We start from the raw sequence: 20,701 nt of genomic DNA on the forward strand, positions 1-20,701 counted from the left end.
TAAATATAGCTTTCTGCTATAAAATAGAAGTTTTGTGAGATACAAACATATAGTTACTTAGGATGGTATCCACAAAATTCAGACAGAATTATAAAGTAAAAGCAAACTTCACAAAGGTAATTTCTAGGTAAGATCTCAATGGAAACAATATACTTTGAGAAAGAAAGAATAAAATACAAAGACCAGTGAATTTAAGCATCTTTCCCATACCCAAGCTTAGTATTCGACACTTAAAACTACATCTAAGAATCCAGCAGTAGGCCTAAAAGAAATTTAATACATCTAGTTCTTGTTTTGATTTCATCCCCAGGGAAATATGATTCATGAGATGCAGTCTGGGAACAAGGACTGCAGAAATGCTGGCTTGCTACAAGCCACTTCTATACAGAAAAAAATCCCCAAATCCAGTAAAATAAGTTAAGACTGGGTAAGATCAACACAAATGTAAAAAAAAAGAATAAATAATACTGTTTCAGGCTAATAGTTTTTGAAAACCATAAAATTATACACACATAGTAATAAATTTCGAAAGTAATGCTACTAATAGGTTATGTATGTATTGCCTCTGTTTTACAGAAATAAACATCTTTCTTAGGAAAAAAAATGCGCATTTTGATGAGCCATGGGGAGAAATGTACCTTTAGACAAAAGATTTCCTGTACATGATTTTACAGCAGTACAAGTGCTCCGACCAGATACAGGAGCCTCCGGGCAGCGGCTCCAGGGACCACACAGGGGGACAACACGTGGATGCGGTCAGGTGGAGAGGGGGAGCTGGCGAGCCAATGGAACAACTCAAGAAAATTTATTTTAGATCTGGAGCTCTATTTAATCAACTAAATGCTAAAATTATAGAGAACTATCTACATTTATGTAACAATCAGAGAAATGTTCTTCTGCCTTCCCTCATTTTTCAATGCTTCAAAAAACAACTCTTGGGATTTCATGGCCCCTGGCCACTAAGCAAACATCTTATTTATGTAAGCACAACTCCAACCCAATCACTTAGCCTGAATTAATATTCTTGAGGTTTTATATAGCCACTTAAAGCTTTCAGGAAATAATTCCTCAATGCACCCGCCACCTAATTCCATAAAATCAATATTTCACTTAAGCTAAGTCAGGAAATCTTAAGGTGCTGAGTTCAACGAGGTCGCTATTTCATGAGCTGCTAGTACATAAAGCACAGCCCTGAAGTGGAAAACCCTCACAGTTAAACAGCTTTGCCTCTTTTGCGCGGGTGGGGAGTTCTAAGGCACATTAACATAAATAGCGTGTCATGTCAGGGTGGCAGTGACAACTAGAATCATGGTGCAGGACTTTGTCATCAAATACCATTTTATAGGCACAGAAACAACACGCCCTCGGGCTATGCCTGGAGTGACTTTGCTGGGGTGGCGGGAGGCACCTGCCCACAATAGAAAAAGGAGACCCGGCTGTACGGATCCACACGCCATCCAGGACGGAAGCAAGCATGCACGGAAATACTACTCTCTGAGCAGGACACAAAACTCACCCCAGCTCTGTCACAGGAGCCATGAGTGGCAGTGGTAAACTGAGGCCCCACCCGGAAAAGTCCATAGACACATTTTTTAAAAAGCTCTTATAAACACCTGCTACTGGTCTTCAAATGCTGTCTTTCCTCAGGTCATTACTAACTACTTGATTGACTTGGTGTGCTGACCTTTCTAGTTTCCTAGGATCCCATTTAGGGTGTCACTACAGAGAGTGAAAAATGTCCTGACAAAGGGATAGAATCTGAAGTTCTAAACCCAGTCATCTCCTAAATGGTAAAATTATGATGATCCTAAAATTGTTCCTTTTATCACTTAGCTTGTTAAACTGAGTTTTAAGAAAACTCTGAAAACTCTCCAAACAAGCATCATTCTGCTGGTACATTCCTATGTCTCTCATTTCCTCCTTGGCTTGCTCATGCCTTCTAATAGGTATCTTTTCCTTTCTCTTTCTCCCTTTGGGACCCCCACTTCAGGTCTAACGCTTGCCTGTGGTCTCACATTTGACTGTAATGGGAAGACTGAGTTCTGGAAGCAGGCGGACCAGGGCTTGAATATCCTATCTTCCACTTTAAATTGTGTGAAGTTAGGCAAGATACCCAACCTTCGTCAGTATCAATTTCCTCATCTGTAAAATGAAGAAATAGCACCCACTTTTCAATGTCACTATGTGGATCAAATGAGCTAAAAATAGAAACTGCTTGGCTCAGTGCCTGACTCTGGTCAATTACTGCATAAATGTTAGTTTCTTGACCTATTGCCAAAATGACATTCAACGGACAGATCCAGTGATATTTACAGACACATACATCTGTGTTTCTTGTCAGTTCTTTACCTGTTCTCTACTCCTAGACCAAATAAACTTCCTGCATGTAAAACACTCAGCAAGCTTTTTATTACCCTAAAAGGAAAATACTTGAAATAATATTATATAAACAAATAGCCCAGAAGAGGCACTAAATTTCAAAAGAACATGTTCAAAATTGAAGAAGCTCTAGCATATTCTCTGTAAAACTTAAAATGCCTGAACAGGTTAAGGAGGATAAGCAGTATTTATGCTATAAGGCTCCTTGAAAGTACAACTCAATTTGATTTGTAGTAAAACAGGGTTAGAATAATAAAGTTATTTTGAAAATAAAGCGAAACCTTCACTTGGAAAAATCAGCCATCATCCTCAAGAATATTTACGAATGTCGTCAGACTACTTTGCTTAAAGAGCCCCAAGCAAAAGGGTGAGAACAGCAGACTACAGACTCAGCAACGCAGACCACGGAGATGCAGTCGTGTTCACGGGGAAGAAGGCTCCAGATACATACCAGAAGGGGGAAAAAACATTTCTACATTACATTGCAGTTGGATTTTCATGACAGATACATTTTGAGTTGGAATATGGCCACAGTTTACACAAACTGCAATCCAGACAGAGAAATCAGAAAGCACACTAGGGCCTCGCGATTTTTCACTTTCCAACAAGTCGCACTTCCTCGGTTTCGAGTCTAGTCCACACGGTCACACTGCCAAACAGAAACGGCGTGGGAACCTCCTCAGTGTGGGGACGACCCTCGCAGCCATCTACACAGGCATGCGATCTCCCTGCCTGGCCTCAGGCGTCCAGCTGTCATCGCGAACCCACTGACCGTGAACAGGGGGTGGGCGGCATCGCCAGGGCGCCACACAGACCCTGTGTCCGTTTCCCCCGAGGTCACTGGCTGGTACCTACCCGGAAGGAACGCGCGGAACCGCTCCGACACAATCCCAGCCACTGCTGCTAGGTCACGCACCGGTTCAGCATCACCTCCTGACCAACACGAAAGCGCTGGGGCTCTAATACAATCATCACGGGAAGGTGTCCCAAATCCTTCATTCGAGGAAGATCCTTCTTACACACCAACGCTGTCTCCAAGCCATGCCGGGGTCTGAAACCAGACTGGAAAATATTATATATGTGTATATATATTAAGACTCCCACAACCCACTCTTCTACTGTGTCATTTTTATTTACAACTGCTTAACCCATCCTATATATATATATATATATAATTTTTATTTTATTTTTTGCCTTCCCAAGGTGAAAATATGAACATTCAAGGAAATTCCTTTGCACAGCAGGTAACAGAAAGCACATGAAGGCCTGGTGCTGCCTGGCAAGGAGGCGGTCCCCAGTGGGACATACTCTGTCCTGAAGGAAGAGAGAAAAACAATATTGGTGTCCAGGGCTGATCTTCTACACTTGGTATCAAGCTCTTCCCATAGCAAGACAAACAAAACAAAACAAAACAAAACAGACAAAGCAGAAGTCTTGGTATTTTCAGGAGATGAGAAAGCAGCGCCGGATCAACGCTGGAAGCTCTGTCTGGTGTGACCAAATGTGGCTCCTTCTCCCTGGATTCTGCAGTGGGGTCCCACTTTCCTGACCCTGACTCTCCCGCCTTGACCACACTATCAGGCCGTACTGGCCAAGCAGCCTCGACTGATGGTGCCTGCCCATCATGCGGCAGGGCCAGCAGCCTCTGAGTGAATAACAACTTCAAGTGCAGGAATAAAAACAAGATCACTGGGGCCCCAAGAGCTGGCATGTCACAGAGCAAAAACAAATCAACTTAAAAAATACCAATTTTCCTTCTCACTTCTTAATGAACAGGCTTTTCAGAAAGAAAGTGATAGACGTTACATAAAGAATTTTCAAAGTTTAAGAAAATTCACTATTTTTATCTTCTTGAGACCTTCACTACAAGATTAAAGATTATATATTTCCTTTTAGCTTACCCCTTTCTCCTAAGCTAATATTGAAAATTAAAAATTTCAATACTAACACAAAATTTTACTAACTTTCTCTATTTCTGGAATGTATCTAAAAGAAAATTAAATGGGTTAAACCACTGTAGCATTATTTTCTACAAACTTACTCTAAACTACTAATTGCTTCAAGTAAATGGCTACCTATAAAACTGCTCATCATACAAAATTAAAATAGAATCCTAACCTCCTAAGCTCCATTTCACTCGCTCCACTGACCAGACTCATCCCCCATTCTAAGTTATGTCCAGTCTGTACCAAAATGATCAACCTCAGGCATGTCCATCAGGTGCTGCCTCCTCTATCCACTCAGCATAGGCTTTGGTTCCCAAGCCAATTATGCCATTGATGTCAAATATCCAGAGAACATGTAGACAGGTTTAGACCTGAGATTTATACTAGGCATACTACTGATTATGTTTTCTCTGGACAATGTCCACTAACTTCACTGCATCTCATAAATAGTGACACACCTCTTACAAGGAAAACGCACAGTGAAAATGGACCACCCAGGCAAAGAACTCAGGAAACACCAAAAGGGAAAGACCACTGGGTGCCTGGCTCAGAGTTACAGTCCACTTGATGCTTAGCTTTTCCTCCTAAAATTTTAAGTCCTCATGTTTGGCATATTGACCCTCTGCTGCATAACCTGAGGGTCGACCAAGAAGAGTGATGTATGAATCTTCTTGAACCATCCCCATCCAGATGCCAACTAAATACTCCTATTAGGTGATTAATATATTCAATCAAATATTTGCTGAGATGTCCACTGTGACTTAGGAACCACACAGGATATACAAATGAGCTGTGCCACCAGCTAACTTGGAATTCATTGTGTAGCTGGGAGAAAGACATATAAACAGAAAGAATTGTGATAAAGAGACACTAAAAGCCTCCCTTGGACTACAAAAGAAGCACCACATTTCCACCTGGGAACTGTGGGGAAAGCTTCCCAGGGGACATTACAATTTGTATCTTAAATGATAAACAGATAGTAGGATGGCAGTGTTGATAATAATCGACGGACACCAAGGCATCGGCAGGTATGTCATTTACATTAATCTTGGGAATCAAACCCCTACTCAAAAATAAAATATATTCTAGTTTAATAGACAGCAAAGCTATTTCAGTATAATGGAAAACTCCTAGAATACTATGAACATTCAATAAATATAAACAAGCCGACTGTGAGGACCTTAATGAGAGAAGCACATACATGGTGACATGCATTTTCCAAGTAATTAGCCACTGCAAATAGCTGGCCCCCTCAGAGGTAACAATGTGCTTTCCTTCACTTAAGACTGTTCTTCAAAATTTTGGTGCATTTGAAGCTTCATAATCAATTTCAAACAAAATTTGGGTGATAGTGCAAATACACAGAACTCTGTGACACATCTTTTTCCCCAAAAAAGTTACATACTTAGCAGGAGGTGCTGTCAGGGTGCTACATGTTAACACACACAAATTTGGAGTGTAATACACACAGGAGAGGAAACACTGCACATTGAAAGGCCGGTGGCCAAGTATGAGAGCAAGCTCAAGAAATACACCTTCTGAGTTACTGTAAGATTCCCAAAAAGCACCTTGCTTAATGAAAAATAATTCACTCATAGGCATATTATAAATCAGCAAAGCCCGGTCCTAGAGTCCCAACACTAGTCATGAGCAGGTATCCTGTTTAAACAACTCGGGCCCTGCCTCAAGTAACAACAGGTTTTAATCTTGCTGCTGAATCTTAGTTAAGAACACAAACTAACTAGAATCCCTTTTCTAACTTCTGAAATTTTAGATAAAAAAATTAAGTGCTAAATAATATTATACACTTATTGAAATAGTACTGTTGCCAAAAATACTATCTCAGAATATGAATTTGACTTGATAACCCATTTAATCCTGATTAATTCCCCCAAATTTCTAATAATGCATCAGTGAAACTTCATAAATTAAATATCTTACAATTGAGAGCACATTTTCTGAATTATTTTATCTTCCTAACAGTATTATAATGCAGATAAAGAGTTATAGTTTTCCCCCATTTTACTGGAAAGACAAAAAAAAGACTGAACAACTTATCCAGGATAACACATATTAGAAGAAGAAATGGAGCTAGAATTAAAATTTCCATTCACTCAAAGGGAATATCATAAGCCCATTATATGAAGGGCGCCACAGGGAAGAGAAGGATCAATGGGGCATGAACCCCACCACTGAGGAAACTGCAGCCCGATTACAGCACGAGAAAAGCTGAGAGTTTACTACTACAACAAAGGAGCACATATGTAATAATGGAACAGCAAGGATGAAATGATGAATCACAGCTGAAGAATTCCTCACTGAGGATGTGGTGTGTAACATCTGAGGTGGGCTCTGGAGGTGGTGGTGGGGCAAGGAATGCAGGCCATTACACTCTGAGCAGTCAGAGAGACTTGAAAGTATATAGAATGTTTGCATAAAATATGTAGGTAGTTGTTTCTCAAATGTCAAAAAGGGTAATACATGTGTAACCTAAATTAAATCCAAGCAGGAGATTTAATCTAAAAATAGGTACAAATTTCATTTAAAAACAGGCTGGGAGTTGTTCCCCAATAACTGCCTTTCCCTACATCTTAAGACTAGCACATTTCAGGTGGGATGTGGCTGCAGCAAAGTTCTCCAGCTTTCCATCTCACTAAGGCAACGCTGTGTCTGACCAATGGGACGCGAGGAAAACGGGTGATGCCAGCGCTGAAATGCTCGCAAGGGGCTGTGTGCAGCTCTTCCAGCCACCACTGGCACATGGACTCAGGAGCACGTTAGGCCACAGGGACGAGGGCAGAACCCCAAGCAGAAGAGTGACAACACAGAAGGACCCCGGCCCCCAGACACCCTGATGACGCAGTTACCCTATCATCCCTGGACTACCCGCCTCCCAAGTGTAATGTACGAAATACGCTCTGTTTGACTGAACCACTCATTTGGGGACTCCATGATACCCATGCAAATGTACACACGAGCTTATAGAGACAGGCTGTGCTATAAAGGAAATGCAAATTAAAAGTAATTTCTTGACTCTCAATTCTCAAAACCTGAGAAAAATAATCTGAAAGTATTTAAATTAAGTGCCAAGGGCTTCATGTAATCAGCAATACACAATTGCAAGACTTTCAAATCTATTTTTAAATTTTAATGTATGTAACAACCCCAGGCAATGGAGAGGTCAGAAATTGGTGTTGTATGATAAGTGAAGAATAAGTGAATTACATTATTAAAAGCATTTGATAGTTCCAAATTATATTGGGTTTAACTCAGTCTGCAAAATGATCATTACATGTGTCCCACACTGCACTGGTGTGCTAGAGATCAGTTTATAAAGGAAAGTCAAATGAGTTATTACTGCCAGAGAGAAGAATCGATAAATGAAAACTAGATTTTTGCTGTAAGTTTACATTAGTTAACAATGTTAGCATTTACCCACTGGACATCCCAGACCACTCAATTTTACTGTGATTACATTTAAATATTTTCATGAATAACAAGTAAATCATTAATTAACTATTTAATTAACATTTATTAATGGATAGCTCCTTATCCATTTTATTTTGCATAGAGAACAGGGGAACATTTAATAAGCAAATGTAAGTACATTATCACAATGTGAATGAAGAAACAGACGGGCTACAGCCCAGAGGGAAGACAGGACACAAGAGCACCATGTTGGGTGACCTGCCGGCATCAAGGGTGTGCAAGCAAATCCACTCGCCCTACTGCACACCTGGCCTCCTCTCAACAGAGGAGCAGCCAAGGAAGGATCCGAGGCACTGCACGCGCCCTCCTGCGCTCACCTCCACATCAACCCAGGGGTGGGAGGCCCCAGGAGCCGCTAGTCGTTCCCCTGTTCTCCAAGGTCTCCATGGCAACTGGGAGCCACAGAGGCAGGATCAAGAGGATGGCGGTCCCTGAAGTAGGGAGCCACAGGACGATCTCTCTCTTCTGCACCCCAGTTCCTGCCAGCAGTGCTACCAACGCTCACTGCTGGAGGCAAATGAAACCAGGCAGTGGAGGGTGACAGCATCAATGAAAAGCCATCACTTCAGGAAAATCAACTGAAAGACGTGTCCCTTCTAATAGTACCTTAGAACAGAAGACTTATCCTCTTTCCTTTATACAGTCTGGCCTTCACTTCCTATCAGGCTTTTGAACATTACTGTCAGCTTCTGAAATGATCAGCCCCCACTAAATTTAAAGAGGAGGCAAATATTTATTAGTCCGCTGTCATCACCTCTATCCTTGCTATCGATCTGTAAGACAAACATTCAAGACTACATGATCTGCAAAGTCCTCACCAGAAACAATGCTATAGTACTGATTAAACCTCATTCGCATCTTAAACCATACCCTGATGCATAGAGGCTGCTCTGAGAGCCCTCTGCTTTTAAGGAAGGCGCTGTAAAATACATTCTCAAAAGCATGTCCTAAAGTTGGGACACTAACAACAACAGCAAATGGACCCTTGTGTAAATTAGTTTTGATTTTACCAAAGAGTGTAATTCCTCAGCTATTAGGAATTATTCAGCTCACTACTCTTATCATGAGAAAAGCTTCTAATAAAGGCTAGAATTGCTTGGGTTACCAGGTGGTTGAAAATTGGGTAAAAAGATTCGATTTAAAATTTTGATAATTACCAAAATTCTAAAGACACTATTTCACAATTCCTCACCACTCTCTTATAAGAAAAGGAGGTAAGAGTGTACCACTGTGTCTAATACAGAAATACATAAAATTTTTAAAATTAAAAGTGGCTGACTAAAAGGATAGGCTTAAAAATGATACAGCATTCTAATTTTAAAAATGAAGATAACATTTCCACTATTTAGGATAGATAAAAGAAGTGAGCAGTAAAAACAATTCTTGGTTGACCCTTGAATACTGTATGGTTAGCTGACCCCCTGAGCAGTTGAAAACTCACATGTAACTTCTGACTCCCCAAAAACTTACCTACTGTCCTGCCAATGGGTTTCAGTCTGGGAAAGTTCACTATGGATTCAATGTGACCAAAGAAACGACAGTAGAACATTCTTGGGATTCAGCCATCCTCTGGGCCTCTGTCCTCAGCACTGCCACCACTCCAGCCTCTGCTCTGCTCTCTTGCAGCCTTGCAGCCCTGCTACCATGTCGTCCAGAGCACTGGGCGGAGCTCTTTATATAGAGTCAATAGCCATGTATTGCCCACACATGTGTAGTGAGCCAGCCAACCAGGGCAAGGGGAGAATCCTGGCCACAGAACTCTCATTTTATCCACAATCAGTAACACAGGAAGTACTATTTGGAATTATAATTGACCCTGAAAAACATGGGTTTGAACTGCGCAGGTCCACTTACATGTGAATTTTTTTCAATAAATATATTGGAAATTTTTTTGAAGATTTGCAACAATTCAAAAAAATTTTTCTATAGTTTAAATGTAAGAATATGGTATATCATAGGTATATAATATAAAATATATGTTAATTAACTGTTTATGTTATTGATAAGTCTTCTGGTCACCAGTAGCCTTTTAGTAGGTGTGGATCAAATGAAGATTCCTGTGGCCAGGATTCTCCCCTGGCCCTGGTTGGCTAGCTTACTACATGCGTGTGGGCAATGCATCATTATTGACTTATATAAAGTGCTCCGCCCAGTGCTCTGGGTGACCCAGTAGCATGGCTGCAAGGCTGCAGGGGAGCAGAGGCTGGAGTGGTGGCAGTGCCAAGGACAGAGGCCCAGAGGACAGCTGTGCAGGCAGAGGGGCCCAGAGGCAGAGAACCAGCTTGCTGCCTACATACTCACTCTGAGTGAAGGGGATTTTAGTGACTGACCTGCAACCGTGGGAATAAACTTGGTATAACCCTTTCACCCTAAGAACGTTCTCCTGTCATTCCTTTGGTCACAGTGAATCCGTGGTGAACACTGATGCAGCGCTTCCCTCCCTGGGCGGAGGCGCCGGTGATCTGCCAACCCTCACACTCCCCAGGGTAAAGTCTGGGTTGGTCATTAGACCCTCCCACTAGCAACAGCTGGTACCAACAACTCCTCGGCAAGCCATTTTTTTATATCTACCAACCAGCCGGTCACCTTCAATAAACACAATTAAGCAACAAATTGAATAAAATCATCGTGCAAGTTGTACTTCATGCGGACATGCTAGCGAACTAAGCCGCAGATGCAGGCACAGCCGCCCAAAGGGGAGGGAAGGAGAGTGCGCTCACCGGGAAATACAACGGACAGTGAGACAGTCATGGTGGGTCAGAGGTCATGATACAGACAAGCAGTGACAGTAAAGGTAAGTGCTGATTCTCTGCTTAAGAGAGTTTCCTAAAGAAAAAAGGCAGAAATGCTGCTTCTGAAACCACACTCCGTGCTCATTTGGGCCTTTTTCCTTCCCTCAGTGCATCTCTTAAAAAGAGAGCTGTGTCAATAGCTCAGGCCACCTGCCCACGCCTGAGCAGGGTCTCAGTGGACCCATTTATGCTCACTCAGTGGTTTCCGAAATGCAGTAACTGCCACCTTCTCCAACGGCCTTTCAGATTACCTACACGTTAGCAATTATGCTGTGAGTAGTAATGCCTACGGAGCACCCCGGAAACAAGCTGTAGTAAGTAAGTCCATTAGCAACAACAAAAGGGTGGAGTCCTATAAGTCCCTGGCTCCTCCACTGCCTGGGGTAGGTCCTCACCCCACAGCTTGGCCTTCTGAAGCAGAGTAAGGAAGTACATGTCCAGGTCATCTTGCTGCTGGGCATAGATGGAGCCTCCTCCCAAAGTCATCCTCCTCAGGCTAGGTGGGCATGGCTGTTACAGACCGCCCAGATGTATGCCCCTCAAGTCTAAACGGGCTATGGAAATGTCTTCTTCACCCTTCAACCCTGTGTATCATTAGGCTGTAAACCCAAACAGTCTCAACACATTTCTGTCTACAGACTAGACTTTACAATCTCATTAACAGACAAGGCACTCAACAAGTAGCCAGAAAAAGGAGACTGTATTTAATAGAATTATATAACCGATACTTTTCTTCTTCAAAATTCTGTTGGGTGCAGGCTGTAACTATTTAAAGAGCTCAAGTGCAACTGGTTCTGTCTCAGACCACAAATCTGAGATCTGTTGCTCCCTGGCTGGCTGGCCCATCTCAAGTTACTGAACCTCGCCTGCCTCAGCTTCCCTACCTGCAAAACGGGAAATATAATGCCACTGACCCACCTCAAAGTGTTTTTAAAAGGTGATTCATATAAAGTCCTTAGCTCTGGGCCTAACATAAGCAAATGATTGAAAATATTAACTTTTCTTTTCATCATCAAGCCCCCAGTTATTCATTTGTTTGACATCTGCATAAAGCACAATGTCATAACACTATGCCAAACAAATTAATGGATACAAAGATGCGTGGTTTTACCTTAATGAGCTTATATTTGTAGTGGAAAGGTAACATTTCTTGACATATGGGCATATCATATATTTTATTAAGATTTCAATAAAAAGTTTAGAATGCTGTTTATAAATTAAAAAGAATAGAGATAAAAAACCATTATGCAGTAGCTGAAGACACACTCCAAGAGGAGGTTAAAAGGCCTAACTAAGTGACACAGAAGAGAATGTCTGCAACCATGCTGGTAAATCGTCCAAAGCAGGGACTACATTTTTTTCTTTTATTAACCCAGCAACTTCCACAGTCTCAAAAACACAGCATGTGCAGAGTAAGTGTCAATGGAATGAATATATGCCCTTTAGTTTCCACAAAACCCCCAGGATCTTACAGTGAGCAGAGTAGGCACTTAGTAGATATTTAAGAGACTAACTTCATGCTTTGAAATCTACATCTCCACAACTTTATTTCATTTCTCTAATGTCCTCTCTGCACCTATATACCTGGGTGCTGTACACCTGGACAGAGAATGAACACCAGCAGAATAGAGGGTGGATCCCGAATACATGCCTTGCACAGCACCTTAAACAGGCCTTAACTTACAAAAAAAGACCACAGAAGTCACCTGAACTTCAGACAGACTCCCAGTCCACAATCATTAATCTGATTTTGCACAGGGATTGTGGAGGTACAGGATAAAGAGTCCTTAATCATCCTGAGAGACTTGAGACTTACTCTTAGGAATTATGCATTGTAGCTTTGAGAAAACCTGGCTTAACAAAATGCTACAATTTTTATTCTTCTGAAAACAAATCAACTACAAAAAAGTCCCCATCTCAAGTGTAGCCACTGTTTTGTATTTGAAGTATGTTGTCAAGTTTATAACAACGAAGCAAAACTAAAATCCTTTAAGTATGTGGCAATTAAAGTGATGAAATTAAGAGAGAAAGAAAAAAAACACAACTCAGAAAATATTAAAATCACCTCAGTTAAATGTGTATTCCTCCCCAAACATTTTCACCTGCATAGGATACCTAGAAAGAATCACAATGTTATTTTATATCCATTTCTGCTTCTATTTCTGCACTGAAATATTTATAGAGTGCTTAATATTTCCAGAGTAAATTATACCTAAATCTTGATAAAGCTGAGATGACCCAAATTACCTTTTTTGTTCAGTTATTTGGAAGAATGGAGAAAGCAAGCCTGACAGAATAAAAAAGATGTATTAAGAAATGGCCATTTCATAGCTATAACTGTACATGTGCTGAATACTGATGCCTTGAGGGTTATATGCAATCACCATAGTTATTTCTACTGAAGGCTTCAAATAAAATCCAAATCAATGTATGTTATGTGACTATAGACAATTATCTATGAACACAAAACTTAAGCCAAGTATTCTGTTGGCTTTTTATGTGAGGAGTAACATGAAAACACATGTTAGGGGCATGTAAAATGGAAGTACAATATTAAGCCAGTTATTATGAATACCTTCTGAGTCAGGTACTCACAATTCTAGGAGTATTCTTATGGTATGCCATGAATTATGGAAATTCAAAGTTCCAAATAACAGAATTTTTGTGCCCCCCTCCCCACAAAATTCATATGGTGAAGCCCCACCCTCCAGTATGGCTTTATTTGGAGGTGGAGGTCTTAAGGAAGTGATTAAGGTTGAATGAAGTCCCACAGACAGGGACTGATCTGATAGGAGTAGCATCCTTGTAAAAAGTCACCAAGTAACTCACCTCCTCTCTGCACACACACCCGAGAAGGGCATCTTCCTATAGAACGAGACAGTGGCAAGGCAGGAAGAGAGGCCTCAGTAGGAACTTACCCTGCCAGACCGTGCTCTGGGCCATCCAGCCTCCAGAGCTGCTAGAGAATAAATTCCTGTTGTTTGAGCACCCAGTCTGTGGTGTTTGTTACACAGACTGAGCAGACTGAGCCAATCACTGTTTATATGACTTCAGTCTGGGAACCAGAAGTCCCGTCCCAAACGTACTGCATTAGTGTGTGGCCTGCTATCTGAACAGTGCTTCCGCCCTATTCAGCAATCCCATCTTACAGCTGCTTAGGGAACAGCATGGCAACTAACAGGTGCGTGAGAAAGCACAGCTCACAAGTACCCCACAGGTTCTCCTTCTACTTGCCTAATCTTGGAAAGACAGTGGGAGAAATTTCACAGCAAAAGGCAAGTGGTCACCTGTGGCTGCAGCATCAGATGCCTGACCACAAAGGCCTTAAGGCCGCCTGGGTCCCAGCTGGCGCTGTGCTCAGGAGCTGGTCTCTGACCCTTAATGCTTCACATAACTACTTTTTAACTCAGGAAATGCCTCCACAGTGCTATACAATCTTATCATCCCCCTAAAGAATTATTTCTATCACTTTGGCATTATAAAAAAAAGTAACTTTAACTAAAAAAAAAGTTTAATATATGACAGAATATAGAGCTATTATTAAGCCTGATAACCAAGTATAAATTACAAATTCTTATTTGACCAGTTTTAGACCATTTAATTTAAAACTAGTTATGTACAAATAAGCATATAATGCTAACAACATTTTAAGTGACATATTTTGGGAAGAACCCAATGTACATACAAATGACCAGATCAGAAATTCAAAGTCTCACCTAACTGTGAGGGATAATATGCACTTTCATCATTTATGTCATAAACCCTACATTATTTGACTATCGAGCATTTATGCAGATACCATGTAGCTAGAAAAGAAGTACTGCACCTGGTTTCATCTAATTATCATGAAACATACAACTGGCAATATCTTTTAATTCATAGCTGACTAGGTATAATATATTCTCTGGAATGTTGTGGATTACCAGTTAAAAAAGCTACTGTAAGTGGTAGTGTTCCAGGGAAAAGTGGACCTAAAAAGGCGGAGCCTGGAGTCAAGGAGGCCAGCTAAGAAGATACTTCATTATTCTAGTTAAGAAATTACAAGACAAAGAGTAAATGGCAAAGAGTGGAGATACAGGGAAAGAAGATGCCATTAGAAGGCAGAACCAGCACAACCTGGCAGCCAGAGGGCCGTGGGGAGGAGGGAAGAGGAGTAGGAATGACTCTTGGGTTTCTAGTCCCAGTTACAACGACAAGTGAAATTGCATGTCAACTAGGATATACATTATTCTGAAGGCTTGCTCACACACACTCATGTACACATGCGTAAATATGTGCCAACTGCCCTGTTTCTGTTTAATAATGCTGTTGTCTCATTCATCCCTCCTGAGTAGCTGAGTGTGCACACCCCTTACACAATGAGAGAATTAGAGGCTAGCAAACGGCAGGAGTGACACTACGAGTTAGCACTGTAATTCTAAATGCCCCAACACAAACAAAGACAACACCATCTCAGTGAGACAGGAAGGATGCCAAAATGGGGTCTGGAGATGAGAATTGATTTTGCAGTGGGAATTATGTGTGTTTCTTTCTTATCTCTAGACAAAACATTTCAGCAGTAAGAATTATCCCCTATAGCACTAATTAGAGACGTAAATCTCACCACCAAGAGAAATGCCAAGAAATTTTATTGTTTGTCACTATACATGGTGATAGAATTTCTTGACATTTTATCCCTCTAGAAAAATCCAACATCGTTAATAAACCACAGTACAAAGTGAAGATCCTAATTTCAGCATATCATAACAGAAGCTGCAAAACAGAAAACATACAAAACCTTAAGGCAAGGAGCTAAAAACAAATTTATTCTAAGAATTATCTGTAAGAATAAAAGGTTCTTGTTGACAGCAGAATAATTACAAAATTGTGGGTTGTCAGTGTCATGTTTCACATTGCAAAATCAAAAATATGTCCATATTCTGAGCAATAGCCGACACAATATTGTTTATAAACCTTTCAAATGGCCCTGTGATCTGCAAATGCTTGATGAAATCTAACACAGATATTTTAAAAATAAGGCATCTATAATATAAAAATAAACTTCATAAATATTAATTAAAATTGAATTTTAAAAAATTTAAGTAAAAAAAATATATCCTGCCCTCAACCCAACAGAGGGTTTCTCTGTACTGCTTTGTGTGTGGGTGGTTTCTTTTTACCTCTATTTTATGCTTGCCTCACCTCCATTAGAATACCATTTACCTATCATCAATAACAAGGAAGCTGCATTGCGGCCCATGCCACACTCAGACAGGCTCCCTGGGGCAGCAGTGCCCAGAAAGCACCCCTCACAGGGGAGGTGCTGCCTTGCCCCACCAGGTAAGGGCTGTGTGACCCTGCTCCTTGACCTGCACCACAGCACAGCACACATTTCTTCAGAAACATCACTTTAAAAATACATGTGCAGAAAAAAACATATCCTCAGTCATCAAAAATTCCTGAGTCCTCTTTGTATAAGAAATCAGAACTTCTGAACAAGCAAATCAAAAACAGAGAAGCAGAATCAAAACAAGCCCAGACGCCATTCACACCAGCATGGTGACTGGAGTTCCTCCTCTTTCCCTTTTTTTCAATTACTGCAAACAAATGCCCACTTCAGCAACACAGACACTAAAATGTGGACAAGACCATGTTCTGCAGGAGCATCCTGACTTCCTGGGAAAGGGGGACTGTCCCGCTGAATGGTCCAAACAGACATATCCAACGCCCATCCGCAAAAGCAGCACACTGGACTAGGCAAACCTTTAGCCCCTCTGCCGAGCTACACGGCTATCTGATCAACTATAAGATACTGATTAGAAAGCATTCCAAACAGCTGATGTACCAACCCTGACAACCCATAAACATGAAAACAGAAGCCTGAAAATGCTCAGAATCAGGCAAGCCAAGTACACAGATGGACTAGAATAAATTAGACTGATAAAAATCTATGTTATCAGATAAAAGGGAATTGAAACTTACCAAGTATATTTTCATGAAAAAAAAACAATTCTAGGAAATCATGCCATGGTCATTTTATTACTTTTTCCCACAGAAGCTGCATGTCCTCTGACAATTTACTGTAGTCATAGGCCTTTTTAAAAATCACCCAGAAAATACTTGTTTCATTCTGGTGTTTCCAAACAGAATTTAATCATATGCTGCATATTTCATCAATAATGTGAAGAGACATAGAACATGACTTACAAAAGTTCCTCTTCTTTATCATGCCTACATGAAAAGTAGGCATTTTAAAGTGTCACTTGAAAAGAGGAAGAGTCAGCATAAATGTCAAGAATTTCATCTCAAATAAATTAACAATATCACATATACTGAACACAAATAGTCCTCTCAGCTTTGCCAAAATTATTGCTTTTTATTAATGGCTAAGCCACCCATTTAAACCAGAGGCACGCAGTGTTCGAGGAGGCAACAGTACAGCAGGTTTACTTCTCGGACCGCCGGCCGGCACCTGTCAGTATGCACACGTCAAATGGGTTCCCAGAAAGCCGGTAGGCTCCTTGTGGTTAAAGCAAACTACTGAACAGGTTGAAAAACACAACATGTAATGCTGAAAAGAAACTTCTAACACTAAAAGCAAAAGCCAAAGTTGTCAGTCACTAAGCACCAGCAAAGAAACATCTTGAGAAAAAGATCATTTCAACAAGTGTTTATCGAGTATCTGCTCGGTGTAGGGAGCCTTAGGTCCCCTGCCCTTCAAGAGATCACAGGCTGTCGTCGGGAAGCCCGACGGGGACCAGATCACAGTACAGTGAGGTCAGCGCTCCAGGATACAAGCAACTTTAAATCCAGGTTCAGAATGATGACTGAGAGAGACCCAATCTTTTCTTTTCTAGAAATCCTAGGTGTGGTGGCAGACTGTCTGGGGGAGAATGCATCCACAGAGGCCACTGGAAGGTCGTGGTCACATCAGTACTTTCGCAATCACTCCCCTGCAATTAATCAGGCATGCCACAAACCCACATTTCTTGAAAAACACATCATTAATAAATATTTAGAAATTAAATAGCTATGTTTGACCTTATGATGATGGGATTTCTAGATATAACAAGAAAAGTAGAAACTGTTACACTTAATTTACTCAGCTACCACAAATATTTGGAAAACATTTAAGACTTGGAAAGTAGTAAAATAGTGCATTAAGTAGGCAAAATAAATGTCATCATCTGCTCCCTAAAGGAACATGAACTACACTAACATATTGGACAGCCTGAAACTCACTCAAAATCTATATACTTTTATTTTAGAGATGATTCTAATAAGCCAAGCACAAAACAAACAAACAATGGTCAGAAAGGCACCAGCCACATGTGAGTAACAGGTCACAATGACAGGAGTGGGGAGAGTGAGAGGAACATGAAGGAAACGAGAGCATAAAATCCTGAGGCCTTCGAGCAGCGCTGCTGTCAAAGCAGAACTTAGGCAGAACCGCGGTCCGCTCTGCCTGTCCCTTTCCTGACTAGCTACGAGTTGCGGGCACGTACCTGCAGTACTACTAGGCTGGCTGATGGGATTTGTAACAACTCTTCTTCTTTACAGGACAGAACATTGGTGGAGGGGGTGGGGATGTGTTTAGAGAAAAGGAGGTAATGTTTCCATTTCAGTGTTCTTGACTCTCAAAAGCTGTTCTGTGTTTTGTTTTGTTAACTACAAATGCTTAAAGCCCTTTAACATACCATTCTGGGAGGATAAGCATTTTGAAAAACATGAAATAATGCCGTTACACTAATAAGTGTAATTAAAATGGTGTTCAGAGCCGTGGTGCAGGAATTTTATATCTCAAGGTAGGTAACACGTGATAGCAGGGTCACTCCTGTGGAGAAGGATAGCATAATGAACAAAATTCCTATGTCTTGTATAGGAGGTGCTTTTTATGTCTGTGCTGGCAGATTCCTTTGGCACAGAGCCCACATCCGATAGGCATTATATCCTGATATTTTTACCCTCTCTTTTCTTTTGGCTGTAGCACAAACATTTTCAGTGCTTTCTAAATGGCATGAATATTTTTGAGGTTTTTGACAGGCAACAAGAAGAAAATTAATTTCTAGGTATCCCCATTTAGTTTCCTACGTCCTCGCAATGACATGTGGTCTAGAACAGGAGCTCTGTTAGACTCTGTTGGCAACCTCCCTCCCTACTGTTGCCTCCATTTTGTGGGGAACAATTATTGCAAACAGTGTAGTTCATTACATCAGGCTCTTCAGAATAAGCAAAAAAAAGCTTCCAAAATAGGAATGAAAATGTGAGCTTGGCGTCCTATACTCCACAAAACTGTAATGCTTGTGGATCAAACTTGCAAAAGATGCATTTTAAACAGAAGCCAATATTACCCTTTACAGTAACAGGAATTACGGTAAATACTAATTTTGCAGGAAAAGCTAGCCTCAGGAGGATTTTCATTTCTCTCAATATTTCTAGCTCAATATCATTAAAACACTCAAAAAGTAACTTGGGAGGTTTTATTCCCACCAAGTTGCAACCACAGTGTTTTCAATGGCTTTCAGGGAGGCAATTTCACACAAAAGAATCCATTCTATGTAACACGGATGATTACATATATGTATGACAGTTCTATGGCTATTTGATCCTGTAACAGATATATTTTTCTCCTTGAGTAATATCATCTATATGGCCCTAAACTCCTGGCTAAAGCCAGAACTGTAACTTCAATAACTAAATAGAAATAAAGGGTCATTACAGATAAACAAAATGTGGTATATCCATATAATGGAATACTACTTGGCAACAAAGAGGAATGGGGTACTGATTCACACACAACATCAGAAGGCCTGGAGAACAGGTGAGTCAGAGAAGCCGGTCACAAGAGGCTAAGTGGTATATGAGCCCATTTATGTGAAGCATCCAGAATGGGCAAGTCCACGGATACAAAAAGGAGATCAGCATTTGCCAGGGGCTGGGAGAAGGAGGGAATGGGGTTGGGGGGGTGACTGCTCATGGGAACAGGGTTTCTTTTTAGGGTGATGAAAATGCCCTAAAATCAGATAGTGGTGAAGACTGTGCAGCTCTGTGACTATGCTAAAAACCACTGAACTGTGCATTTTAAAGGGGTGAATTTTATGGTATATGAATCATATTTTAATAAAACTTAATTTTTAAAAGACTCAATAGTTGAATAATGATGAGCCATGTAAAGGTGTGGTCAGTATAAGAGGAATAGTTTCCAACCATGTTCACTGGCACTTTGGACTTTATCAGTGAGCTCATCTTTATATCCTGGGACCTATTAAGCCTGTTTCTCTTTCACTTTCAGAAAGTCTCCTCTTAAAGAGAAAGAGGGAGAAACTCCCAAGAGGAGCTAATTCACAGAGCACTGTTCTTTGTTAACAAAGTATATTCTGTGTCAATCTGTCTAATGTAACTTATTGAGTGGACAGGAATTTCCAAGGAAATCTTGAGTCAGCCAAATATTTGGCAGTTACAAAAGAATTTGAAGGTAATTAATTCACAATCAACTACAATATCAAAACCTAGATATACCTACTGCTTTGTGATTAGTGGCAACCAATGATCAATGAGAACAGATAACGTGAAATACAAATACTGACCTTGTTTCCTTCAACCCTTCTTTCTGGATGACTTCCAGTATCTGCTTTGCTGTCATTGGTGAGTTGGGGTGTTTTTCTAGTGCCTAGAAAATAAAAAAGAAACATAAGATCCCTAGATTATTGCATGGGAGCGTACAAGATCATGCCATGTTTCCTTAAAATGTTAAAGGGAAAGGGGCTACTGTTATGTGAAAATGAGACCACATCACACAGTTCAGGTGTCCAAAGTGAGACTGTAATTTTTTTTCTGGACATTTATGGTAATTTCTGCAACATATAGGGGCCACTCTTTAAAAAATATCACAAAGGCATACACACCAAAAAAAGAAATGTGAAACCTAAAGAAAGCTAATAAACATAAATAGCTTCATTATTAAAAACAACTAATATTTAATGGTTAAAGACATGCTTTCAGGATTTTTAAATGTTTCCTAAATTTCTAGGTAACATGGAGCCTGAATACTCCAGAAGCAAAGAACAAAATGCTCTGCAGAAATAACCTCATTGGATTCATATTTTGATCAACCTA

At 40.6% G+C, this 20,701-nt stretch overlaps 1 protein-coding gene across 1 annotated transcript in view; it reads right to left on the reverse strand.

Annotated features, from left to right (window-relative positions):
- ASXL3 (ASXL transcriptional regulator 3) overlaps nucleotides 1-20,701 on the reverse strand; it is a 203,099-nt gene that overhangs the window by 153,461 nt on the left and 28,937 nt on the right. Inside the window, exon 2 of the mRNA XM_057503974.1 lies at nucleotides 20,173-20,255. Within this exon, the coding sequence (XP_057359957.1) occupies nucleotides 20,173-20,255 (83 nt within the window). The remainder of the gene's footprint in view (nucleotides 1-20,172; nucleotides 20,256-20,701) is intronic.

This window comes from Manis pentadactyla, chromosome 6, assembly GCF_030020395.1.
Source record: "Manis pentadactyla isolate mManPen7 chromosome 6, mManPen7.hap1, whole genome shotgun sequence".
In the NCBI taxonomy this organism is placed as follows: domain Eukaryota; kingdom Metazoa; phylum Chordata; class Mammalia; order Pholidota; family Manidae; genus Manis; species Manis pentadactyla.